At 43.8% G+C, this 27,885-nt stretch overlaps 1 protein-coding gene across 4 annotated transcripts in view; it reads right to left on the bottom strand.

Moving 5' to 3' along the window:
- The window catches only part of SH2D4A (SH2 domain containing 4A), a 72,418-nt gene extending 46,123 nt beyond the window's left edge, over positions 1 to 26,295 (bottom strand). The window contains exons 1-4 of one of the 4 annotated variants that reach the window (XM_029066727.2): positions 25,959 to 26,134; positions 16,524 to 16,682; positions 11,277 to 11,676; positions 1,006 to 1,165 (exon numbers count right to left, since the gene is read on the bottom strand). In XM_029066727.2, the coding sequence (XP_028922560.1) occupies positions 1,006 to 1,165; positions 11,277 to 11,457 (341 nt within the window). In that variant the 5' untranslated portion in view covers positions 11,458 to 11,676; positions 16,524 to 16,682; positions 25,959 to 26,134. Of the gene's footprint in view, positions 1 to 1,005; positions 1,166 to 11,276; positions 11,677 to 16,523; positions 16,683 to 25,753; positions 25,863 to 25,958; positions 26,135 to 26,154 lie in introns of those variants that run through there. The other 3 variants (XM_029066726.2, XM_007664491.3, XM_007664495.4) reach the window with 3 other exon arrangements.
- Positions 26,296 to 27,885: the final 1,590 nt, after the last annotated feature.

A 27,885-nucleotide genomic window follows, 5' to 3' on the forward strand; every position in this document is an offset into this window, starting at 1 on the left:
TATGAGTAGGAAGGGAAGTGACTGACATAGATAGTACTGCTTTCTGGGCAGGGCTCACATGAACCATAGGCCATAAGACTGTAGGCCTGGCTGCAGGACATGGAGGCTACAGAAAGAGGGTCTGCAGATGGACCCAGGCAATAATCTCAGTTTTGCTTAGACAATGAATCTCTCCAGTCAGAAAATGGGGAGGGGGTTGGTCACTGGGGACTTGAACGTGTTCTGCTTCATGCTTGACCAATGTGACCTAATGGAAAGACCACAGGCCTGGGAGTACGGAGCGGGGTTCTAATCCCAGCTCTGTTACTTGCCTATTGGGTGATCTTGGGCAAGTCACAACTTCTCTGATCCAGTTACCTCATTTGTAAAATGGTGATTCAATACCTACTCTCCCTCCTCCTTACGCTAGGAGCCTCAAGTGGGACAGGGACTGTGTCTGACCTAATTATTTTGTATCTTTCCTAGTACTTAGTATGGTGTGTGACACATAGTACTTAATACCAAAAAAGGAAAGAAAAGAACAACCATGGGCCTCACTTGCTGTTGGGTAACTGGGGGAAGGGCTATTGAGGATTCTAGCTAACATCCTCAGGAGGGATAGCAGGTCTCTGAACGTTTTAGTCTACTTAACTCCATGCTTGACTCAATCTTCCAGATTCAACCACTTGTTTGTTTAATTATTGGCCTCTACTGAGGCTCTAACGTGGTTGGATGTGATGGAATTGGCATGTGCTCATGAGGAAATGAACAACAGTCATCAGCTTAAGGCATTAGTGCAAAACTTCAATCAAAACTAACTGCCTTCAATTCTAAAATTGCGGGTGGGGGAACACTGTGTTTCAGCATCAGCACTGAAACTAAAACAGTCCTGCCTTTGCCAGTTATGGGTAATGGCAGGGACTATCTTCTGCCAACAATGGGGGAAAAAAAAGATCCTGACACTTTTCAGAACAAGGAAGCTGAAACACAAACAATTCTTTTAGTGGAGGATGGGATTTTTCATACCTGAGTTCTTCTGCTTCCTTCTGTGCTTGCTGTCGGGCTCGCTCGGCAATGATTTCATCACAGATCACATCATAAGGTTTATCCAGTTGATGTTCACCCATTACCCAGACCCAGACTTCTTGATCATTTCCAAGTTTCCACTTTACAGATTTCCCATTGTCTGGAAAAAAAATTCAATACATTGGGTAAAGAAACAGTGTGACTTAGTGGATAATGCATGGGCCTGGGAGTCAGAAGGACCTGGGTTCTAATCCCAGCTCTGTCACTTGTCTTCTGTGAGTCCTTGGGCAAGTTACTTCATTTCTCTATGCCTCATTTACCTCATCTGTAAAATGGGAATTAAGAGTATGAGACTCATGTGACAGGGATTGTGTCCAACCTTGATTAGCTTGTATCCATTCCAGTGCTTAGAAGAGTGCTTGGCACAAAGTAAGTGCTTAACAAGTACTATAATTATCACTATTACTATTATTATTATTATTGGGTAGATTCATTTAGCTGGACATAGCTATGCTGCCTCTCCCTGTGCTACCTAGGTTCTTTTACATGGTTCAGTGGAAAGAGCACGGGCTTAGGAATCAGAGGTCATGGGTTCTCATCCTGGCTCCGCCACCTGTCAGCTGTGTGACTTTGGACAAGTCACTTAACTTCTCAGTGCCTCAGTTACCTCATCTGTAAAAAATGGGGATTAAGACTGTGAGCCTCTTGTGGGACAACCTGATTACCCTGTATCTACCACAGCACTTAGAACAGTGCTCGGCACATTGTAAGTGCTTAACAAATACCAACATCATTATTATTTCCCAGTGAAGCCAAATCAGATCAGAGGAGATACATGTTTTGTTAATTTCTGCTCCCAGGAGCACATGGCATAATGTATGTCATTATTATAGTTGAGTGCAATTCTACTGTAAGTAGTGCCCAAGGTCACAACAAAGCACCTTTTGGGAACAGCAGAAGAGAAAGCAACTTTCCTCCATCCTTGCGTTATGGACAGAGACTTGGTCTACCAACTCTGTGGTAGCATAGTCTCCCAAATGCTTAGTATGGTGCTCTGCATATAGTAAGCACTCAATAAATACAATTGACTGCCTGATTCTTCATTACAAGTGGAATTGGGCTTCAAAGGGAGACCTCTTTCAACTCCTGCCTCCTTGATCTCTGATAAGGTAATCTAATGGGGAGATTTTCTGAAGGTTTCAGGTGGAATATTCCAGCAGGCAGATCCAGGACTCTGTTCTGGGAAAGACTGTGTATTGGGGTTTTCCTATGGGGTGACAGAATATCTGGGAGCACATGCCTGACACGCCATTCCAGGCCTGCCCACAAATGCCACTATGACTGCCCTGTCACACACCTCACTGAAGAACATTGCATAAGATCTTCCTCTTCCCCACATCCTTAAATCCACGTAAGCACTGTTATGAGACTTCTGACAGCTCATCTCCCCTGAGCTGAAAGAATGCTTGGGCCCATTGTGAACAGTAGTGGTTGGAATTTATATTTACCTAGGGCTTTCAGGATTTCCCTTTAATGGGCTTCCTTTTTTATAGATGAAGAAATTGAGATATGGATTATTCCAGACTCCACAGTGGATCAGAGAAAGAACTCCACTGCTCCTAAATCTCAGAACAACTTTACATCATTGAGCTGTCCCACCTATTCTGCAGTTCTACTTGGAGATTTCCCTTTGGCTGATGAGGGGAAAATAAAAGTGACTGGGGTGTAAAATCTGGAAACCTCCAACACACAGTTGTTTCCAAGACAGAGTTCCGGATATTGTCTGTAATGTCCCACTTAAAATGGAACCCTGTTAAATGATACATGATTCAGTTTCTCAATTTTGAGATGCACCCTGAATCTCCACTCTAGCTTATCAGAGGGCATCTTAAAAATACAATGTACCCTTTGTCATTTATGGTTCTGGTTAAGGCAGTTAGTCGATCTTCTACTTGCTTATGGTGAGTAATGGCTCACACAAGAAGAGTAAGTAGAACTGATTTATTTTAGCTAACTGCATTCACTATCTCTGAGGTGAGAAGGATGGTTCATTGGCTGAAGGGCTGCACAAAGAGAAGCTTGGACAAATATTTACTATTGCAATCGATGGTATTTACTGAGTGCTTACTAAGTACAGAGCACTGTACTAAGCACTTGGGGGAGTGCTTAGAATTAGAGAATTAGCATATATGTTCCCTGCCCATAGCAAGCTTACTTTCTATAGGACTATATTTCAGAACAATACTGTTGTCAGAACCTCTTCTTCTGTAACGGAATCCCAAGACCTTTAACTTATTGTGACTACTAGCAGTATTCCCCTTTCATTATCTATTGGATGGCATAGTGATTTCATCAAATAGAAAGAAATTCCACACTGTTAATAATTTGCTGCAAACATAACAAGATAAGCTAATCTTTCTTCCCAAAGCTCTCTCATCGTTTTCCATCCTCTTTCTCCTGATTCTTCTCTCTCTCAAAGGTTAAACTATTTGGAACTTCAGAGAAAGCTAAAGGGTACGTAACCTTCCAAGTCTTCAATCAGATGATGGTTTAATACAGGAAAGATGGTGTCTAAGCTGTTCTCTAAAAACAAAACAAGTGTGTGCCCTTGGTCATTATCCCATCAGGCCATGGAGCAAGTCCTCTGGAAACCTTGGCTGCACTCCATCTGCATTATCCAGGCTTTGCTCTTGGCCTTCTCTCTGTGAGAAAGGTCCAGAAGGATTTAGCGGCGGGCCATCACAAATACAGGAATGTTAGGAAGACTTTGGTTGTCTACACCATGTTGGTACTGGGAAGCTTATCAATGGCTCCCTTAACCTCAATGTTCTAGTGCTCTTATTGTGTTCATTTTTGCCTTTGTGTTATGCGGTTTTGTCTTCATGTAGTACGTCCTTCCTCATGTGCCATCACCAATTTCCCAGCCCCCACTTCAGACAATGAGCTCCCTAAGGGCCCCCTTTATTGTATACTTCCCCAGTGTCTAACAACATACTTTGCACACAGAAAGTGCTCAATAAATACCAATTAATTAATCAATGTTATTTACTGAACACTTACTATATGCCGAGCACTGTACTAAGTATTTGGGAGAGAACAACACAGTAGAGTTGGTAGACATTCAGTGCCCAAAACCAATCAACTGTATTAACTGAGCACTTACTGAGTACAGAGTACTGTACTAAGTTCTTGGGAGAGTACAATATAACCGAGTTGGTACTTATGTTCCTTCACAAGGAGCTCACACCTTACCACTGAATGAACGAATTGATGGGGCATATATATTTAACATCAGGAAAAAAATTCCTGATGGTAAGGCTATTGAATACTGTGATAGCTTGCTGAGAAAGATGGGGAAACCTCCTTTTGAGAAAAACTTTAGAAATAGGATTGACATCTAATTATCTGGCAGGGTTTGGTGTTAGATGCAATCCAGCAGTGAAGACTATAAAAAATAGACTGGTGGCTCCTTCTAGCTTTATTTCTCTGTCACACTCACATCTCTATCAATTCTCTTTCTCTCACTAGACACAAATCTCAACCCTCCTTCACCATCCTGCCACTCATGCACATATACACACACAGTCTTTCCTATGCATTTGCTGCTTGTACAGTATTCCAAGCTTTTCAGTGCAATATTTCTTTGTTTTAGCAACTTACTGTTACTTCAGGATAGAAAAGAAATTGTTAACACTACTGTTTTAAAGACAGTTAATAAAGCACCAACTTAGTTCCACTATTTACATCAATCAGTAAGAAACTACCTATCACTATTTTTGTCAGGAAAACCAGGAAACAAAAATTAACAAGGATAATTATTTGCTTAAGGAAGCCCTAAATGTGACTATAACCTTTGTGCTGAATCTGGGGAGTTCCTGCTCTCTTTGAGGAATCTCTAAATGGTTCATTAAGTTTAGAAAGATACTCTACTTCATAAAATCCCCTTTAATATACATCATGCTAGCTAATAATTCATGATTGAAATTACCCACCTAGAGCACCCTTTTTACAGTCATAGTCACAGTCATTTCACTCCAGGAGAGAGAAAACTATAGACAAGCTGTGTGACAGCTAGTTTCTGCAGATCAGAAGAGGATTCTGGGACCCTGCATACCAACCCAGACTACTAAGCTAACATTTTCCAAAGAAGGGTTTCAAAATTCATAGTGGACTGCCATGATTCATGAAAGGAATCTCAAGCATAGATGACAAATTCCAGTTCAACCATAGGGGGAAAAGTTACAGAATGAGGAAAAAGGAGAGGGACAGTCAGGCTAAGGGAATAGTGAGGCAGTTCTCATAGGAAAGATAAGAATAAAACCCTCTGAGGGCAACACCTTTGCCTCTTACTTAATTTTACTCTCCCATTCAGTCAGTGGCATTTATTGAGTACTTACTTTGTGCGGAGGATTAAACTAAGGGTTACTGATGAGTACAATAGAGTTGGTAGGCATGATCCCTTCCCTTGAGGCATTTACAATCTAGTAGGGAAGAGAGACATTAAAAAAATACGGATAGGGGAAGGAGCGTAAAAGGATCCATATATAAGTGCTGTAAGGGCATGGTGAGTATCAATCACAGTGCTTAAGGGATATGAACCCAAGTGCATAAGTTATATTAGAAGGGAGGGGCAATAGGGTGGATAGATGAGGGACTGGTCAGGGAAGGCTTCCTAGAGGAGATATGATTTTAGTAGGGCTTTAAAATTGGAAAGAGTGGTGGTCTGTCAGATATGAAGAAGGGAAGGGGTGGGGGAGGGTGGTTCCAGACAGGAGGAAGGATGTGAGCAAGTGGTCCATTGTCTTCCATTGTCTAGAGAGACGAGATTGAGACATAGTAAGTAAATTGGTACAGAGTTGAAGCCTGTGGCCTGGGTGGTAAAGGGAGAGGAGAGAGGCTAGAAAGGGGGCGCTTACTGAGTGTCTAATGGTGAGAAGTTTCTGTCTGATGTTCATCGACAACCATTGGAATTGAGTGTTCTGCACATGGTAGGTGCTGAATAAATTATATCGATTGATTAAAAGGGAGCAAAGCTAGAGATATTGTGACACTGCAGAAACACTGGCTATCGGAAATGTTGCTCTTGTGCTTGGACTTGCCCTCTTTATTCACCCCTCCCTCAGTTACACAGCACTATGTATATATCTGTAATTTATTTATATTAATGTCTCTCTCCCTCTCTAGACTGTAAACCTGTTGTGAGCATGGAATGTGTGTATCAACTCTGTTATACTGTACTCTCCCAAGCGCTTACTGCAGTGCTCTGCACACACTAAGAACTCAATAAATATGATTGATTGATCGATGAAGGAAAGCACAACTGAATCAAAAAGCAAAGATGGTCTGCAACACTTAAACAAGGTTCAGGGCAAAAGATAGTTTGAGCTATATCTATAACAACACTACTCCTCTGAGTGATCGCCATACTACTCCTTCTTGCCTACCTATGGGATGGGACAAAAGAGCAGTAGAGAAGGACATGAATTAACCATTAATACCTATAAGCACAGCTGGGCTTGGGAATGAATTTCCAATGTTATTATTATTATGTGCCATCGAGCCATTTCCGATTCTTAGCGACTTCGTGGATATACTTTCTCCAGAACGTCCTGTCCTCTGCCATAATCCACAACCTTTCTAATGGTTCTTCCATTATCGTTGTTGTGTGGTTTCTATCCACCTAGCTGCTGGTCTGCCTCATCCACGATTTCCCTGGACTTTTCCTAGCATTAGTATCTCCTCCAGAGAATTACGTGCCTAAAATACTCTAAGTCAAGTCTTCTGGCCTTCCAAAAACCACTTTGGTTTAATTGGCTCCAAAATCCATTTATTTGTTTTTTGGACAGTCCAACATTAACTGAGTATTAATTTTAACACCCTTCTCCTGATACCAAGACATGAAGGGAGTGAGCCAGGTGCTTGAAGCCTCACCTCCCCTGACACCTGCCTCATGCCAGACCATGCTAATTATATTATGCAAAAGGTGCAAAGTGTACCAACTCTATTGTGTTTAATTTTTCTTTACTTTGCAGCTTACAGAATCATCCAAGTGTGTGGTCTGAATGTTAGAGGGTCAGGGGCCCATATTTGAATAAGGAATGGTGATTCCTTCCATTGCAAGCTTTTTGCTTAGCCAGGTCTGGGATCCAGCAATAATTTCGTCATAGATTCTGCTTTGGGAGATGGATTTTTTCAGAAATAATGAGGAAATAAATAGGTCAAACTTAGCTGGTTTCCACCAAGCAACAGTTAGTGATGTTCACACTCTGTTCCTTCTAGGCCCAGCAATGTCTTGCCTATTTTTGACCTCATGTAACTCATGTAGTATAATGTTTATATATGAAACACTTTGCCAAATATGTGGGTAAGGAGGAATGAAGATGACCATTGTTGAATCAAGATGATGATGATGATGGCATTTGTTAAGCGCTTACTATGTGTCATGCACTGTTCTTTGAGATATAACACTTGTCATGTTACTTAACACAGCCTCCACACCCAAACTACTGTTCTTGATGCAAAAATCGATGACCTCAAAACCACCTTTCTACTCAACTCACTTGCTCCCCTGCTCCCCTCTCCCTTCACTGATCTTGTACCACTAACCACAGCCCTGAATTAGTATCACAGTCTGTTTCCTTTGCCCCTGTGCAAGAGCAGCAGGGTACTGCTGACAGAAATCCAGATATCAGGCCGACCTCACCCATCTCAAATTCATACTTACCTGCTCTAAATTTGCCCAGGAACATTATTTCTGCATCCTTATCGATTCCTTTGCCCATTTCTCTAGCCAGTTGTTTCAGACAGTTAACTCCCTCCTCAAGGGGTTTGAGGCTCCTAACCACACCTCTTGCCCCACACTTTTCATTGATAAAATTGAAACCATGACATGTGATCTCCCCTGCTCCTCTCCAGGCCCTCTCTCCCCGTGCCCCTTCTTTGACTCTCCCATCTTTCCCAGCAATATCTCAAGAGATGTCCTGCCTTCTCTCAAAATCCACCCCTTCCACTTGTGCTTCCAACTCCAGCCCTCTGCCCCTTATCAAAATGCTTGCTACCTCCCTTCTTCCCTCCCTGACTGCTATCTTCAAATGTTCACTCTCCAGTGGCTTTCTCCCCTCTGCTTTCAAAAATGCTCATGTCTCTCCTATCCTAAAATCCCCTCCCGTAACCTCACAATTCCTTCCAGTTATCACCCTATCTCCCTCCTATTCCTCTCCAATCTCACTGTGCAAGTTGTCTATAAGTGCTGCCTCCAATTCCTCTTCTCAACCCTTTCCAATATGGCTTCCACTCCTTCCACTCCAAGAAAACTGCTCTCTCAAAGGTCATCAGTGATGTCCTCCTTGCCAAATCCAACAGCTTCTACTTCATTCTATTCCTCTTCAACTGCTGGCTGCCTTTAACACTGTCTAATACCTCCTTCTTCTGGAAACGTTATCTAGAAGGTCATCCTTAGCTTCACTGACATTGTCCTTCCCTGGTTCTCCTCCTATCTCTCTAACCACGATTTCTCATTCTCTTTTTCAGGCTCCTCCTCTGCCTCCCACCCTCTGACAGTAGGGTTCATTCAGGGCTCTGTTCTGGGTCCCCTTCAATCCTCCATCTACACCCATTTCCTTGGAAAACTCATTTACTCCCATGGCTTCAACTTCTACTTCTATAGGGATGATTCCCAAATCTATTTCTCCAGCCCTGACCTCTCTCCTTCTCTGAAGTCTCATATTTCCACCTGTCTTCAGAACATTTCTATTTGGAGGTCCTGCCAACACCTCAAACTTAACATGTCCAAACAGAACTCATTATCTTCCCACCCAAACCCTGACCTCCGCCATCACTGGAAGACAGCACCATCACAAGCCCATAACAGTGGCACTATCCTTGACTCATCCCTTTCATTCAATCTGTCACCAAATCCTGTCGATTCAACCTTCACGACATCACTAAAATCCACCCTTTCCTCTCCATCCAAACTGCTAGTATCCTGATCCAAGCATTTATCCTATCCCATCCAGATTACTGCATCAGCCTTGTTGCTGACCACTGCCTTTAAGCACTCAATAACCTTGCCCCCGTCTTACCTTGCTGGTTTACTACAACAACCCAGCATGCTCACTTTGCTCGTCTAACACTAACCTGTACCTCGATGACATCTTCCTTGCTGCTGACTCCTCACTCACGTCCTACCTTTGGCTTGGAACTCCCTCCCCCTTCATATTTGACTCTTTCCCAATCTTCAAAGCCTTATTAAAAGCACAGGCCTGGAATTCAGAAGGTCCTGAGCTCTAATCCCTGCTCCGCCACTTGTCTTTTGTGTGACCTTGGTAAGTCACTTAACTTTTCCTTGCCTCAGTTACCTTATCTGTAAAATGGATTAAGGGTGTGAGCCCCATGTGGGACATGGACTGTGTCCAACCTAATTAGCTTGTATCTTTCCCAGCCCTTAGTGCAGTGCCTTACCCATAGTAAGCAACTAAATACCATAAAAAAATTATATTGCATCTCTTCCAAGAAGCGTTCCCCGACTAAGCCCTCATTTCCACTACTCCCTCTCCTGTCTGCATCATACTTGCACTTGGATTTGTATTCTTCGAGCACTTGATAGTCACCCTACCCTCAGCCCCACAGCACTTAGGTACATATCCATAATTTATTTTAATATCTGTCTCCCCCTCTAGATTGTAAACTCCTTGTGGGCAGGAATCATGTCTAACAACTCTATTATATTGTACTTACTACAAGTGCTCTGCACACAGTAAGTGCTCAATAAGTACAACTGATTTATTAAGATCTCTAGGCCTCTGTCCTGTGAATCAAATCAGATCCTTTTTTCCCCCATCTCTGGGGAATTAGTGAATAAATTACTATAAAACATTTCCAGGGGAAAATGCTCATTAGACAACCATCTTAAAGGAGCACAAACCTAGTTTCTTGGAACCTCAAATGTGAGGTTCGCAGGATTTAAAAAACAAGTTCTCTGACCACGAATGGGAATACACGAATGAATTTACTTTGAAGTCTGAGACTTCACCTACTGAGTGCAACAAAAGGAGGATCTGTGGATGAATGATGAATCCATGGTTCTGCTGAATCCACATGAACTTCAGTACTTCCAGGTCATCTGGAAGCTCAGCCATGTCAGAGATATCTTTACTGTTTTGAAGTGAGAGTTCTCAATGTTCATTTCACAGAACAACTTCTAATGACACCGTGAGAAACTGCTTGTGAGCAATTGCTTGTTTTACTTTTGGGCTAAGTGCTCTCTATAACTGGCAGTAAATTGTGATACCTAATTACTAAGGAACACGCCCACATTTTGAATTTATACATGCATTTCAGGCCCCCAGTCATATCTCATGCTATGCATATTGCCTTCCTGGTTCTCCAACAGGATTTTCTTTTTGGGCGGGGGGAGAGGAGGGGCAAGAATGGGGCAAGCAAGGGATGAGGAAAATCTACTCTAGGGAATGAGGGAAAGGGGGCAGAAACTCTTAAAAATGAGAAATTATTATATCCCCATTCTTAAAATCTTAAACTGATTCTGTTGTACTCTCTCACTTGCTTAGTATAGTGCTCTGCATATAGTAAGTGCTAATTAAGCCAATTGCTTAACCTCTGCCATTTCAGTTGCCCAGATGTAAACTGGATGTAATAGTTGTTTGAAGAGAGGTTTCATGCAATAAGTTTGTTAAATTATTATTATAGAACACTAGCACTTCCTTGTTTGTGCCATGTGGAAACAGAATAGTCAAGTACATTATACAATTTTCAGCTGAAGAGAGGAAGAGAAAATTAGCTCTGACTTTGCTGCTACTGACGTTACCAACTCTGTTCCTATTGGCAAATTGAGAGGCTATAACAAGCCATAAAAAGAGGCTTTCATTTCAAAGATCTTGGCTAATGTAGCCTTATCAGTCAATCAATTTTATTTATTGAGCACCTACTGTTTGCAGAGCTCTGTACTAAGCATTTGAGACAATACAATATAACAATATAACAGACACATTCCCCTCCCACAGAGAGTTTACAGTTTAGAGGAGCTGCTCAAAGCTTCTCAAATATACGTAATAGATACTTTTCTATACCTGAATTTTTCTTTGAAAAAAGATAGACTGATAAATGTCTCTATTAAAATCCTATCATTAAAATCCAAGTCATATTTTAGACTTTCCCTCAGACTGGAAATAGCATCTGGCATTCTGACATTTCAACATATGTTTGAGAGGTATATAGAAGAAACTGCACTGAATAGGAGTGACATGAGAGTTTACCTTTCCTTGGTCTCAATTTCCCTGGGCAAGTCTCCTTTTTTTCCACAGCTGCTTCTCTTTCTTTCCATCGTCGGACCTGCTCCTCCCTCATCTTGAAGAACAGGATATGTTTCTGCTCTTCACTGAGCTCTGCCAGTAGATCAGGATCGATGTACATCTCTGACAGTATCTGCCTCAGCATGGCTGCAGTTCTCAGGGCTTTACACCTGTGGCCAAAAGTCTTTGAAAATGGACTCCCAAGGGCAGTCTCTTTCGAAGCTGGTACGTGTGTAGCGCCGAAGTATCCACGCCCAAGACACACACACAGGGCAGGAATGCAGGCTAATCATACCACAGTTCATTCAGCAGACTATTTCTGGAACTACGCACCATCTATATAGTCGGTATGTAGTGCACCTTCCTGCAAGTAACAACAACCAAAAACGAAGCATACAATTAAAAACAGGTCACCAGAAATGTTTTTAAGAAAAAAAGACCTAAGAAGAAATATAATGCTCCTGTTTTAGTGAAAGGATAAAAGGAAAAACAAACATAAGGCAGGAGTTCTTAGATTAGAGAAAGTATCACCTCAAACCCACGTAATTTCCCTCCAAATAATGTAGAATTTAGCTCCACAAGAGTCAATCCCAAAATAACAACTACAAAAAACAACAGTGGGTGACTTTACTCTCACCCAGGAAAACATATTATTAACTCAGCTAAACCCACACAAATTCCCGAAAGAAAGAGTAGGCAAGAAAATAAAGTAAGATAGAATAAAAGAGCAATGCTCTCTAGAAATACTCCAATTTTGATAAGGAACTTCCCTGCTGTGCTTAAACCAAGAAGTCACTTTCATGGTTGATTCATTTCAATCTTTAAAGGTGGAACAAGTTTAAGACTAAATATGCCACAACCCAATATTTGTGGTCCACGCCAACTTCTCACAGGGATATGAAAAGTTTACTAATTTCCTTTCCACTCAGATGATGAGAGTTGGGTTCCAAAGAAGATATTGGTGCTATTATCTGTATAATAAATTATATATACCCAGTAATTATTCCAGTCATCACTAAAATACAGCTTTCTTTTATGCTCTGAGTGCAGGGACTAAATACATCTCAGTTGCTTAGTACAGATCTCTGCTTTCAATCAATCAATCCTGTAGGTGTTCAGCAAAAACTATGATAATTGAAGTCTCTAGCAGAGGGAGACTTGGGCCCATTAAATGAACTGTTCTCCACAGTCCTACCCTCAAAAGATCTACACTTGCATTGGGCACTAAAACCAGCAAAGTGGACCTCTCTGAAAAGGGGCCCCTGATGAGCATCCAGGACTAGAGCTATTTTTTCAGGGCCCCCCAGAATGACTCTGCTGCGGTGATAGTAATAATAATAATAATATTTGTTAAGTGCTTACTGGGTGCCAAACACTGTACTAAGCACTGGAGTAGAGATGAGGTAATCAGATCAGATACCATCCCTCTCCCACATGGGACTCCCAATCTAAACAGGAAGGAGAACAGATGTTGACTCCTCATTTTACAGATGAGGAAACTGAAGCACAGAGGAACAGGGAAAGATTCAGAAACATCCTCCTCTCTCATCTGCTTCGACTGATGGTGGTCTAGCTCTTTGGGGAATACGGGCCTGGAAGTCAGAAGGACCCGGGTTCTAATGCCGACTCTGTCACATGTCTGCTAGATGACCCTGGGCAAATCACTTAACTTCTTTGTGCCTCAAATATCTCATCTATAAAATAGGAATAAGAATGTGAGGCCCTTGTGGGTCATGCATTTTTTTCCAATCAGATTAACTTCTATGTGTGCTAAGTACAGGACACATTTTAAGCACTTAACAAACACCATAAAAAAAGTCCTACCATGGGGCACTGCAATGAGTTTGTCCACCTCTGAATGCAAAGGAAGTAATAAGGCAAAACTCCAAAGACATTTATCAGGACCCAGCAACATTAACCATGTGAAACAGGAGGTTTCTCATGTATTATATTCATAAATTAGCATTGAGGCCTCTGTATTCCATCTTCATATACAACAGTATGTTTTAGTATCCTGATAATTAAAGTAAGCATTTCACGTTCATTATTTAAAGAATGTTTTGTACATCTAAGAAATACATTCCGGTCATTAAGGCTGATATAGTTTGTAAGTTCTTTGAGGGCAAGGATTGTGTCTTTTTCTTCTAATAATGATAACAATGATAATAACTGTGATATTTGTTAAGTGCTTACTTTGTGCCAGGCCCAGTACTAAGCACTGGGGTGAATACAAGCAAATTGGATTGGACATAGTCCCTGTCCCACATAGGGTTTATAGTCTTAATCCCCATTTTACAGAAGAGGTAATTGAGGCACAGAGAAGCGAAGAGACTTGCGCAAGATCACACAACAGACAAATGGCAGAGCAGGGATTAGAACAGCTCCTTCTGACTCCCATGCTCATGTTCTATCCACTAGACCATGCTACTTCTCATTAGACCATGCTGCTGTATTGTGTAGTACTCTGCCTAGAGTTTAATACAGTACTCTGAATCACTGTGTGCAGGGCACAGTGTTAAACACTTGGAAGAGTACAATACAATAGTGTTGGTACACAATTTCTACCCTCAAGGGTAGACTGTGAGCCCTATCTGGGACAGGGACTGTGTCCAATCTAATTCATTTATATCTACCCCAATACTTAGAACAGTGTTTGATATACAGTAAGCATTTAAATGAAGTTTTTAAAAGCAGGGAGCTTACAGACTACAGGGGGAGACAGACATTAAAATAAATGACAGATAGGGGAAGGGCAGGGTATAAGGATTTGTACACAAGTACTTTGGGGATGGGCAGGGAAGAGAATCAAAGTGCTTACGGGGCACAGACCCAAGTGTATAGGAGACACACAAGGCACAGAAGGGAGGAGAATAATTGGGGTAATTAGGGTTTAGTCAGGAAGTCCTCTCAAAAGTTTGATTTTAATAGGGCTCTGAAGATGGGGAGAGTGGTGGTTTGTCAGATATGATGGGGAGTGAGTTCCAGACCAGGGGAGGACATGAGCAAGGGGTTGGCAGGGAGATCAATGACTGAGGTACAGAGAATAGGTATTAGAGGGGCATAAACACACAAATACCATTGATTGATAGCTAAGTACCAACGAAAGAGCCATTGCAAATTTATAATGCAGAAGTATCTCACTGCATCCCAGATTACTAAAAGAGACAGTTATTTCAGATGCCGCTTCTGCAACCTAGGTCAGATCATCAGAAAGACATTCAGTTCCACCTCTTAAAACCAGAGGAGGGTATGTGAAAGGGGGAAGGATATTGATTTATTAGGAGTGAGAAATAATTTGAAGATTATGAAATCTGGTAAGAAACCAAACTGGAAAAAAGCATACCATCCTAAGAAAATAACAGTTATAGCCTAAGCCTCTGGAAAATAAGTATATAAACAAATGTTCCCAGAAAGTATTGAAACATTTGGAAGATGTTGGGAGGGTGACTGTTTTGTGCAAAGGGAGTATGCCTTGTTTTAACTCTCTGGGCCATAATAACCTTTCTGTTACTATTTGCATATTTATAAATATGTCCAGAGGGTATCTGATGGACACAGCTAACAATCTTAACAAAAAAAAAATCATTCTGACATCTCATCATGTTGTATCTAAACAGGATCACATTGCTGGGAAAATATTCCCCCAATTCTGCCCTTGCACTCTGGCAGAACTAAATGTACCTAATAGAGTAAAGGTAGAAACTCAGCACTGCAGAATCTCATTGTATACCAGTACCATGTAATAGATACATGGATTTATAAGGTACCTTTTGTCCAAGAATTTTACAGAAGAAAGATGATAGGATTATTAAATTCATTTTACAAATGGGGTAACTGAGGCAGAGACAACTCAAGTCTTCACCCAACATCCTTCGACAAATCCACAGATTCCCAACTAGTTCCAAATCTGTTACTTTAGTTATCTTCTCTCTATCCATGACCTGCCTCTGCTTTCCCCTTTTCCCTATATTAAGTGCAAATTCCCTCTTGAATGTCAATATTCTCCATCCCTCAGATCTATTCTTCCTCCCTTCAATTCCATTTTCAAATGCTTTATTCTTATATTGAGAAACAGCATAGCCTAGTGGAAAGGGCATAGAGCTGGGGATCGAGGGACCTGGGTTCATTCAATTCAAAGTGGGGGAAAGTAATTGTCTGTTGGATTGGTAGAGGGAGGGTGTTCCAGGCCAGAGAAAGGCTGTGGGCGAGGGGTCGGCCACAAGATAGACGAGATCGAGGCACAGTGAGAAGGTTAACATTAGAAGATTGCCTGTCTACTTATTTTGTTGCCTGTCTACTTGTTTTGTTGCCTGTCTACTTGTTTTGTCTCTCTCCCCTTTCTAGATTGTGAGCCCCGGGTTGAGTAAGGGTTGTCTCTGTTGCCGAATTGTACTTTCCAGATGCTCAGTACAGTGCTCTGCACACAATAAGCGCTCAATAAATACAATTGAATGAATGAAGGAGTGAAGTGTACGGGCTGGGTTGTAGGAGAGTAGCAAGGTGAGATAGGAGGGGGCAAGGTGATTGAGTGCTTTAAAGCAATGGAGAGGAGTTTTTGTTTCGTAAGGAAGTAGATGGGCATCCTCTGGAGTTTTTTGAGGAGAGGGGAGACATGTCCTAAACGTTTTTTTAGAAAAACCATCTGGGCAGCAGAGTGAAGTATGGACTAGAGTGGGGAGAGAAGGAGGTTGAGAGGTCAGCAAGGAGGCTAATGCAGTAATCCAGGTTGGGTTCTATTCCCAGTATCGCCACTTACCTGCTGTGAGACCATGGGCAAGTCATTTAAATTCTCTGTGCTTCACTTTCCTCATTTATAAAATGTGGAGTAAATACCTGTTCTCCCTTCCCCTTAGACCATGAACCCCATGTAAGACAAGTCTATGGTCTGAAATGATTAACTTTTATCTACTCCAGTGCTTAGTATAATGTTTAGCACAGAGTAAGGGCTTAACAAATACCACTTATTACCAAACTCCTGCTCCCACATTTTGTAATACTAGTCCCTATCTAGTCATCTGCCCACTTTCAACTCCCTCCCTACTGGGCTACCCTTTCTTGTCTCCTATAACTTTCTTCAGTGAGCAGTAAAGACTTGGGCAGCAAGCAACATACTAAGAATAATAGTTTTTTCTTTTAAAGGACAGTTGGAACATGCTCATAGGGTTGTGTGAGGCAAAAGCCATAGTATAGATTCATAAAACATAAACCCACCTTTGCCCCATGAAGTCTCTCAGAATTGAATTTAGACAACTTTCAGTAAACCAAGTGGACAACCCAGTTTAAGAAGGAACACCTGGTCTGTATCGTCCTCTTTCCTGGTATCCTTACAGTGAGACATGCTTTTCTTCCAAAGTAAGCCACTGGGCAGGACTTCTCGGCAAATAGAACAATACAAAAGTAAATAAAGGCAAACAAAAGCAGAATGGCTTAGTATTTGCTAAAAAAGAAAACTGTTCTACTTAATAAGATGTGGTTTGTTGGAGGGGGGATCCACAGAGTCTCTGAATATCACAAAAATTATTTAATAATAGATTTGAAACCAGATTTAATAAGTCATAGAGAAAAAAGATCAGGGTGATGGCATAACGGTGAGATATAAGAGCTACCAATTGGGAAAAAAATAGCTTCCTGTTTCTCCAGAAAAATAGATCCAAGATAAATTAGTAAGCCCAAATTTTGACATGCAAAATAACTCGGTGAATACCTAGAAAACTGTGTAAATGCCCACCCAATGAAAGCATTAAAAAGCCTAGTTATTTAATAAAATGCCTTTCTTCCTAGGACTATCATTTTGAAAGCTAGCATGAATAGGTAGAAAACTTAGGAGAATGTACAGAAAAGCTAATAGAACAGGTGTTCTGTGTAATTATACTATTAAAGGACAGTATTTAAAAAGAACATCTGTCTTGAGAAGTTGCATGACATTTTGGCAAGATACATCTGGAGGATTTAAGGAGGAGAGGTAATTGGAATGTTGTAAGACCAATGGGTAAGATGTAAATAACTAGGGCTCTATTCCTTAGAAGAAAATGATGATAAATTCAGGAAGATGAAAAATGTTAATACTCAGAAATGTCACTGCATCTGGAAGCAAGTTCTGGAAAAGCCACCAAAATAATCTTTAAAGGAGATAAAACACCAAATAATTTGGAGTACCTTATCCCTACTCATCTTCCAATGCCAGCAGGCAAAATTTGGGGAAAGAAGTAAGAAATGAGGAAAATGATGACCGTAAAAGGGGCTTTCCCCAGACTTAAATCACTGAAAAGAAGCGGAACCAGAACTAATACTGATAGGGAAACAAACTGGCCTTTGCTCCCCCTCTCCCCTTTCTAAAACAAACATTCCACTTACATACCTGCTAGGGAAACTAAATTTCTGTTTGTACTATATGTGCTCTTTATTAAGGTTTATGTAGATAACCATACGCTAATGCCATGAATGAAGAGATTTAAACTAGTCAAAGCAAGACTTCTTTAACGTAAAATGGGCATTTCAAACACATGCCTGGTGGCCCATCTGAGACTCTCTAAAAACAACTAAGAACAGGGAAGACGGAGAGAGAATGAGTAAAAGAGAATGAGAGGGCGAGACAGAGACAGAGAAATGCAGCCAAGGTTGCCTTCTGCCCTGCCTCTCCTGAAGCTGGATTCCTTGTTCTCACAAATCCACAATCCTGGTGTCATTTTCAGCTCTTCTCACTACCTTCCAACCCTCTCATTCACCCTGTCAGTAAATACCACCAATGGCACTTTTGTACATTCCAATTTAAATTACCAATTTTTCCTTTCTTGTTTTTCTCCTTTCAGTAATTTATTGTTTCTGTCTTTCCCAAAAGATGATAAGCCCCATGAGGACAGGCAGGCCTTTTACTTCCCAAGTGCTTAGTTCAATGCTCTGCATGCAGTAGTTGCTCAATACATACTTTTGATTGATTGATAGACTTGATTCTCATTTTCAACTAAGGTGCAGCACTGCCTGAGGCTTTTTTCTCTACCCTCCTGGTTTTCAGTTACCCAGTTTCAATTCACCATTCAGCCGGTACTTTCTTTCAATCAAACTTATTGAGTGCTTACTGTATGCAGAACGCCATACCAAGCACTTAGGAGAATATAATACGACAATAAACAGACACATTCCCTGCCCACAGTGAGCTTGGGTATCCTACTATGATGCAGTCTCCTCACATGAAGAATCTTCTTTGGCTAGATTGACCAACCAAGTAAAACTTCCAATTGGAGTAATGAAGCATGAGTGATTTTCTTTCTGTCTCCCATTTTAACCTTTTCTCCTTTCATTCATTCATTCCATCGTATTTGTTGAGTGCTTACTGTGCACAGAGCACTATGCTAAGTGCTTGGGAGAGAACAATATAGCAATAAATAGACATATTCCCTGCCCACAATGAGCTTACAGTCTAGAGGGTAGAATTTACTGTCTGAGGGATGGTATTTGTTAGGCGCTTAATATCTGCCAGGCACTGTACTAAGCATTGCAGTAGATCCAAGCTAATCTGGTTGGACACAGTCTTTATCCCACATGAGGCTCATAGTCTTAATCCCCACTTTACAGATGAGGTAACTGAGGCACATAGAAGTGAAGTGGCCTGCCCAAGGTCACACAGCAGAGAGGTGGCCGAGCCGGGATTAGAATCCAGGTCCTTCTGACCCCCAGGCCCATGCTCTTTCCACTAAGCCACGTCCCTTCTCCTTGACTTCCCTTTTGTCCCAATCCTCTGCTGGAATGGTTTGAGTTCCAGCCAATTTCATCAGGTCAACTGGCTACTCCACAAAACTGGCCGCGGGGCTGCTACCGCTTCTCAGAATGACCTGGGATTCTGGTACGTTATGCTTGGGAGACTTGCAGAACTACCCCTGGCACCAGTGGCTGCCGCTATCCTTCCATCTGGGAGCTGGAGTCAGTTTATAGGCAAAGGCTGAGGAGGGACAATCCTCTGCTGCGATTCTCTCCCCATGTGGGACAGGGGGCAGCTGTCCTAAGTGGGGTACACCAATACCACGTGTGTGTGTGTGTGTGTGTGTGTGTCTGTTGTCAGGGGGCATGCACAGTGTGAGGACTGTGTGTGGAGGTGTGAATTTTTCTCTCTGTCTCTTGCTGTCTTTGTCTCCCTTTCCTGCTTCTCCCACTTAATCTTCCCTATGACGATAATAATAATTATGGTTATGGTACTTGTTAAGCACTTACTATGTGCCAAGCATTGTCTAAGCACTGGGTAGATACAAGTTAATCAGGTTGGACACAGTCCCTCTCCCATATGGGGCTCACACTTAATACCTATACCTACAGAAGCCCCATTAACACTGTACCTATAAGTTAATACATATTGCCCTATTCACCAACTCCATTTTCTTTTCTTTGATTTAATAATCAATGGTATTTATTGACTGTCTAGTGAGTGCAAAGCACTTTATTAAGTGTCTGGGAAAGTACCCAGAAGCAAAAGACACATGAAGGGATATTTGGTATGCAGACTGTAACCTCATCATGGGCAGGGAACATGTCTACCAACTCTTATAATGTCCTCTCCCAAGTTTGGTGCTCTGCACATAGAAAGGACTAAAAAAAGATGATTGATTGATGGTTAGCAGTAACAAAAATGATAATAATTATCATAATAGTAATATTTGTTAAGAAATGATTCCATGCCAAGTACTGCTCTAAACACTACGGTAGATAGAAAATAATCTGGTCAGACACAGTCCTTGCCCTACATGGAGCTCTCAGTCCAAGGAGAAGTGAGAGCAGGTACTTAATTCTCATTTTTCAGATGGGGAAACTCAGGCACAGAGCGATTAAGTGATTTGCCCAAGGACACAGAGAAGGCAGGTGGTGGGGCTGGGCAGGTCCTCTGTCTCAGGCCTGTGCTCTTTCCATTAAGTCATGCCATCAATCATACCAGCCAATCACATCAGCACCCTGAACCCTTGGGCTCCCTACTTTCCACAATGAGAGGTTCCAGGTTAGCTGCCACTTAAGGGTGGATTTTTATCTCCTCAATTCCCTTCTCCCTGACTGGCAGGGCCTTGCTCCCCAAAGACCATCTTTAAACACATGACTGCTCTTCACCTTGTGCCATACGATGCTATCATGTCATGCTACATAATGGTACTCTACATAACACTTTGCAGAACACCACTTCTCCACAGCAGCCCCTTGACTGCATGCCCAGGCCAGCTTGGCTCCAAAACTCCGATTCAATCCCCATCTAATGGATCATTTCTGCCCAGTGGCTAATGGATCACTTCTGCCAAGTGGGCATCACTGAGGGATCAGTGGGGTGGCCATTTTAGAAAGAAACTGCGCAGCCATCATCCATGTATGGTCCCATGCAGACATCCAATGAATCATATTTATTGAGAACTAACTGTGCACTGTACTGATTGGGAGAGTACAATATAACAGAGTTAGTAGTCATGTTCCCTGCCCACAGAGGGCTTACAGTCTACAGAATTTATCTTCCCAGCCAAACCCTGTCCTCCCCCATACTTTCCCATTATTGTAAACAGCAATACCATCTGTCCAATCTCACAAGCCTGTAAACTTGGCATTATCCTTGACTCCTCTTTCTCAATCAACCCACATATTCAGTCCATCACTAAATCCCGTCTGTTTGACCTTCACAACATCACTAAAATCCAAATTTACCTCTCCATCCAAACTGCTACGAATGTTAATTCAATCGCTTATCCTATCCTGTCTTGATTATCAGCCCCTTGCTGACTTCCCAGCCTCCTGTCCCAAGGAAGTTCCCGAGGAAGTGAGTCCTAAGGAAGGCACTCCCAGAACCTGCTGGGGGCTTCATTCTCCCGCCAGGGCCACCCCTCTGAGGGGCAGCAGATGGTGTAGTGGATACAGCACAGGCCTGGGAGTCAGAAGGACATGGGTTCTAATCCCAGCTCCGCCACATGTCTGCTGTGTGCTCTTAGGGAAATCACTTCACTTCTCTGTGCCTCAGTTACCTCATCTTTAAAATGGGGTTGAGACTCTGAGCCCCATGTGGGACAGCAACTGTGTCCAATCCGCTTTGCTTGTATTCACTCCAGCACTTAGAACAGTGCCTGGCTCATAGCAAGCATTTAACAAATACTATAATTGTTTCTTTTATCCTGTCTCTTTCCACTCCAGCCCATATTTTTCACTCTGCTGCCTGGATAATTTTTCTACAGAAACGTTTGGGACATGTTTCCCCACTCAAGGAACTCCAATGGTTGCCCAACCACCTCCACATCAAACAGAAACTTCTTGCCATTGGATTTAAAGCACTCAATCACCTTGCCCTATCCTACCTCACCTCACTACTCTCCTAACTACAACCCAGCCTGCACACTTCACTCCTTTAATGCTAACCTTCTCACTGTACCTCAGTTTTGTCTATCTCGCAGCCAACCTCTCACCCACATACTGCCTCTGGCCTGGAACGCCCAACCTTTTCATATCCCACAGAAAATTACCCTCCCACTCCTTCAAAGCCTTGTTGAAGGCACATTTCCTCCAAGAGGCCTTCCCTGACTAAGACTTTTTTTTCCTCTTCTCTCACCACCTCTGTGTCACCCTGACCTGCTCCCTTTATTCATTCCTCCCTCCTGGTTCCACAGCACTTATGTACATATTTATAATTTATTTATATTAATGTCTTTCTCTCCCACTGTAGACTGTAACCTCACTGTGGGTAGGGAATGTGACTGTTATATTGTTTATACTGTACTCACCCAAGCGCTCAGCACAGTGCTCTGCATGCAGTAAGTGCTCAACAAATATGATTGACTGACCTCCCAGCCTCCTGTCTCTCCCCACTCCAGTTCCAATACCCTGAGGCGATGGCTTATTTTGTTTACAGTCCTCTGGACTATACCATAAGGCTGTATAGAGCACTGGCCTGGGAGTCAGAAGGTCATGGGTTCTAATTCTAGCTCTGTCACTTGTCTGCTGTGTGATCTTGGGAAAGTCCTTCACTTCTCTGGGCCTCAGTTACCTCATCTTTAAAATGGGGATTATGACTGTGAGCCCCTCATGGGACAACCTTATTACACTGTATCTACCGTCGTGCTTAAAAGAACAGTGCTTGGCATATAGTAAGTGCTTAACAAGTATCATAATTATTATTATTATCATTATTATTATACACAGCCAAATGTATCATACTCTCCCAAACAATTAGCACAGTGCTTTACACAAAGTAAGTGCTCGATAAAAAGCACTGATTGATTGATAGTACCACCCCCAGCAACTGGGCAAACGCAACCGTGCAACCAGAGTGGAGGGGTGCTGGGCAGCCAGGTAGGGAGGCATGGGCAGGAGTCTGCGGGAGGGAAAACAAACCCCGATCAGAGGTTTTTACCCCTGCACCACTTCCACATTGCAAAATCAGCTGTGAGTCGAGGGTGATCCTCAATCTACAGGCAATCCTCAATTTACAGGCAACATGACTCATTCTGGCAGAGGAAAGCTTTGGCTCTTTCCATGGCCTTTCTTCCATGCCGGAGCGACTCTGATTAGGGGAGTGGCGGATGCGGGGGGGTGGGAAGAGGGTGAGAGGGTGAGAAAAAGAGGGAGAGAAAGTGGGAGGGGGTGAGAGAGAGGGAGAGAAAGGGAGAGCCCGTGTGTGCCCTCCTGGATTTGGTGTCTTGTTTTCTATTGTTGTCTGTCTCCCCCCTTTAGACTGTGAGCCCGTTGCTGGGCAGGGATTGTCTCTATCTGTTGCCGAATTGTACATTTCAAGCGCTTTAATACAGTGCTGTGCACATAGTAAGTGCTCAATAAATACGATTGAATGAATGAATGGTGTCACAGATGTTTGGGTGGGCACAGCACGTTCAGCCCTCTCCCCTCCCCCACGTGTGCCCTTATTAATAATAATAATAATGGTACTTGTTAGGCGCTAACTATACTCCAAGTATTGCTCTAAGTGCTGGGGTAGATAATAATAATGATGGTATTTGTTAAGCGCTTACTATGTGCCAAGCATTCATTCATTCAATAGTATTTATTGAGTGCTTACTATGTGTACAGCAGTGTACTAAGCGCTTGGAATGTTCAATTCGGCAACAGATAGAGACAATCCCTGCCCAATAATGGGTTCACAGTCTAAATGGGGCACTGTTCTAAGTTCTGGCACTGTTCTAAGCGCTGTTACAATTTAGGTTGGACACAAGACCCTGTCCTATATAGGGCTCACACTCTTAATCCTCGCTGTACAAATGAGGGAACCGAGGTTCAGAGAAGTAAAGTGATTTTCTCAAGGTCACCCAGCAGGTGACTTGCTCAAGGACACCCAGCAAAAGCAGCATGGCTCAGTGGAAAGAGCCCAGGCTTGGGAGTCAGAGGTCACAGGTTCTCATCCCGGCTCTGCCGCTTGCCAGCTGTGTGACTTTGGGCAAGTCACTTCACTTCTCTGGGCCTCAGTTACCTCATCTGTAAAATGGGGATTAAGACTGTAAGCCCCACGTGGGACAACCTGATCACCTTGTTTCCTCTATAGCGTTTAGCACAGTGTTTCTTTGCACATAGGAAGCACTTAACAAATGCCATCATTATTATTATTAAAATGGGGATTAAAACTGTGAGCCCCACGTGGGACATCCTGATGACCTTGTATCCTCTCCAGTGCTTAGAACAGTGTTTCTTAGCACATAGTAAGCGCTTAACAAATGCCATCATTATTATTATTAAAATGGGGATTAAAACTGTGAGTCCCACGTGGGTCAGCCACCCTGATGACCTTGTACCTCCCGGCTCTCAGAAAAGTGTTTCTTTGCACATAGTAAGCGCTTAACAAATGCCATCATTATTATTATTAAAATGGGGATTCAAACTATGAGCCCCATGTGGGACATCCTGATGACCTTGCATCCCCTCGGCGCTTAGAACAGTGTTTCTCTGCACATAGTAAGCGCTTAAATGCCATCATTATTATTATTAAAATGGGGATTTAAACTGTGAGCCCCACGTGGGACATCCTGATGACCCTGTATCCCCCCGGCGCTTAGAACAGTGCTTTGCACATAGTGAGTGCTTAACAAATACCACCCGGCAGACCTGTGGGGGAGCCGGGATGGGAACCCATGACTTTCTGACTCCCAGACTCGAGCTCCAGCCACGAAGCCAAGCTGGTTCCCATGGGCAGGGCAGCGATGCCCGGCCGTCGGGTGGGGGGAAAGGTGTCGCCGCAGAGCGGGCTCAGGCCTCCTGCCCGTGCCCAGGGCCCGGGCTCTGTGCCCCCAAATCGGTAAGGACCAGCCGGGTCTGCTCCGGCCCCATCCCTCTCCCCACATTAGGATCATTCAGTCAATCGTATTTACTGAGCCCTTACTGTGTGCAGGGCATAATAAATACTGATGGCATTTGTCCAGCTTTTACTATATGCCCAGCGCTGTCCTCAGCGCTGCGGGAGAGGCAAGGTAATAATAATAATAATGTTGGTATTTGTTAAGCGCTTACTGTGTGCAGAGCACTGTTCTAAGCGCTGGGGAGGAAAGAAGGTGATCAGGATGTCCCGCATGGGGCTCACAGTCTTCATCCTCCTTTTACAGATGAGGTAACCGAGGCACAGAGAAGTTAAGTGACTTGCCCACAGTCACAGAGCTGGCAAGTGGCAGAGAAGGTAATCAAGTTGTCCCCCCCGTGGGGCTCACAGTCTTCACAGATGAGGGAACTGAGGCACAGAGAATAATAATAATAATAATGTTAATATTTGTTAAGCGTTTACTATGTGCAGAGCACTGTTCTAAGCGCTGGGGTAGATTCAGGGTAATCAGGTTGTCCCTCGTGGGGCTCGCAGTCTCCATCCTCATTTTACAGATGAGGTCACTGAGGCCCAGAGAACTGAAGTGACTTGCCCAAGGTCACACAGCTGACAAGTGGCAGAGCCGGGATTAGAACCCACGACCTCTGACTCCCAAGCCCGTGAAACGTCTCGCCCAAGATCACCCGGCGGACCAGCGGCCGGGTCGCCATTCGAACCCACGACCTGTGCCTCCAGTCAAGTGACTTGCCCAATGTGACACAGCGGATCGGCGGCGGAGCCGGGATTAGAACCCACGACCTCCGACTCCCAAGCCCGTGAAACATCCCGCCCAAGATCACCCGGCGGAGTCGGGATTCGAACTCACCACCTCCGACTCCCAAGCCCGTGAAACGTCCCGCCCAAGATCACCCAGCGGCCCAGCGGCCCAGCGGCGGGGTCGGGATTCGAACCCACGTCCTCCGACTCCTCCCGCCCGGGCTCTTTCCCACGCTGCTTCCCATCCCCCATCTCCCACCCCCAAATCCGGAGCGGCCGGCCTCCCGCAACCCCCCATCCCCGGGGAGGTTGAGGGGTCCAGCGGCGGTGGCTGTCCCCTGTCCCGGACGGGGTGAGAGGGCCAGCCTGCTCCTGGACTGCGCTAAGCGTGCTGCACGGGGCTGCAGCCCCCTCAGCTCACCTGGGCGCTGGGAGCCCAGAGCCTGGGGCCGTGGAGAGGGGGACGTCCCCAGCTCGTCCAGAGGTGGCCAACGCGGCCAGCGGCAGCCGAAAGGACTTTGCAAGACCGGCTGCACGTTCCAGCCCCAACAGCCGAAGAGCCTCGGTCCCGGCCCCACACCCAAATGACTTGCAGCCCCACCCCCGACGAGAGGACACACCCGTACCAAGCTGGTGGCAAGAGCGGCGGTTGGATCCCCGTGGCATCTGCCTTCTCATCTCCCACGACCCCCGGACCACAGCCCCAGCCACTTGGCGCTCAGAAAGCTGTCATCTCTTTCCCGGTTTCCAGGTGGAGCAAACAAGTCGTGTGGTTTGGGTAGCCTCTATTCTGGCTCCCACTGGCGTGCTCTCCTACCTTACCATTTCCCCGTTCCCAGGAGATTGCTCAATTCGGCATTTGTATCCAATGGGCCCCACGCTTCCACATTCCAGTCCTAATGATTTCATGTCAGGAAGGGAGAGAGGGGGGAGAAGGCGAGTAACCTCTGAAATGGAAACGGGCTGGCTACGTCTGGGCTTCTAGCTTACAAAAGGGGAAATTGGGTCTCATTCACCAGTTTTGCTCCAGAGTCAAGGAAGCCGGCAGTTTCACTTTTCTATTGTAAATAAAATAGCAGCAAGGTCGATGCGAGCAACCTGGTTCTGTCGCTTAGGCAGGCCCAAAGCCAAAAAGTTAGAGAATGAGACTTTTTTTTTTTTTTTTTTTTTTAAGAAACGAAAGGTAGAAATAGAAAACGAGCATGGAGGTGGAAAATAAGTGAGTCACAGACAAGTTGGCTGCACATCCAGAATCGCTGATGTGGAGAGTGACTGAAGGCACAAAAGGGAGGAGCTGGCATGCTACAGGGAAGCTGAAACTTCAGAAAACAACCACCGAGCCTTGTAAAGATGTGATATTTCTTTGGGCATTAGGATTTGCGGGGAGGGGTACTCAGAAGGAGGAGTAGTAATGCAGTTTTATAAATCAATCATTGTGTTTTAAGAGAGCAAATGAAGTCTCCTTTAGACTATCAACTCCTACAAGGAAGGGATATGATCCTGTTTGCATTGCTCTGGACTACGCTAGCATAGAGCCACAGACAAATCATACGATATGACTAGGCAGCATGGCCTAGTGCACGGGCATGGGAGTTCAGAGCACCTGGATTCTAATCCCTTCTCTGCCTAGTGTCTGCTGTGTGACCTTAAGAAAGTCACTTAACTTCTCTGTGCCTCAGCTTCCTCATCTATAAATTAGGGATCAAATCCTACTCCCTCCAATTTAGACTGTGAGCCTCATGTGGGACTGGGACTGGGACTGTGCCCAACCTGATGAACTTGTATCTACCCCAGTGCTTAGGACATAGTAAGTGCTTAACAAGTACCATACTGAATCCAATAAATACATCTGTTGAGGATGCTGTTCGCCTGGCATTACCCAGCATTTCATGTGATCTTGAGTTCAATTCTCCCTTTTGAAAGCTTTAGGCCTTCCCAGGTATAGAGAAAACAATACTCTCTACTCCTATCTCCCGCATGCATGAGCCATAAATTTGGGTCCCAAAAGCTACCCTGACAAGGCCCAATCTAATTTCCAGAAAAGCGTGAAGGGTGTGAAGTGGGGACCATGTTAGCCAATGTGTAGAGTCCATAGCCTCAACAGCCCACTCTGAGATCTGAAAAGTAGTGAAATGGCCACTCCACTCTTAACATCTCATGTTTTTCTTTGGCTTGGCCCAGTGTGGCTCAGTGGAAAGAGGCCGGGCTTTGGAGTCAGAGGTCATGGGTTCGAATTCTGGCTCTGCCACTTGTCAGCTGTGTGACTGTGGGCAAGTCACTTAACTTGTCTGCGCCTCAGTTACCTCATCTGTAAAATGGGGATTAAGACTGTGAGCCCCACGTGGGACAACCTCATTCCCCTGTGTCTACCCCAGCGCTTAGAACAGTGCTCTGCACATAGTAAGCGCTTAACAAATACCAACATTATTAATGTACTTTAATGTCTGTCTTACCTAAGAAGCAGCATGACTCAGTGGCTTAGGAGTCAGAGGTTATGGGTTCGAATCCCAGAAATGCCACTTGTCAGCTGTTTGTGGGCAAGTCACTTAACTT

This window comes from Ornithorhynchus anatinus, chromosome 5 (genome assembly GCF_004115215.2).
Source record: "Ornithorhynchus anatinus isolate Pmale09 chromosome 5, mOrnAna1.pri.v4, whole genome shotgun sequence".
Classification (NCBI taxonomy): Eukaryota; Metazoa; Chordata; class Mammalia; order Monotremata; family Ornithorhynchidae; genus Ornithorhynchus; species Ornithorhynchus anatinus.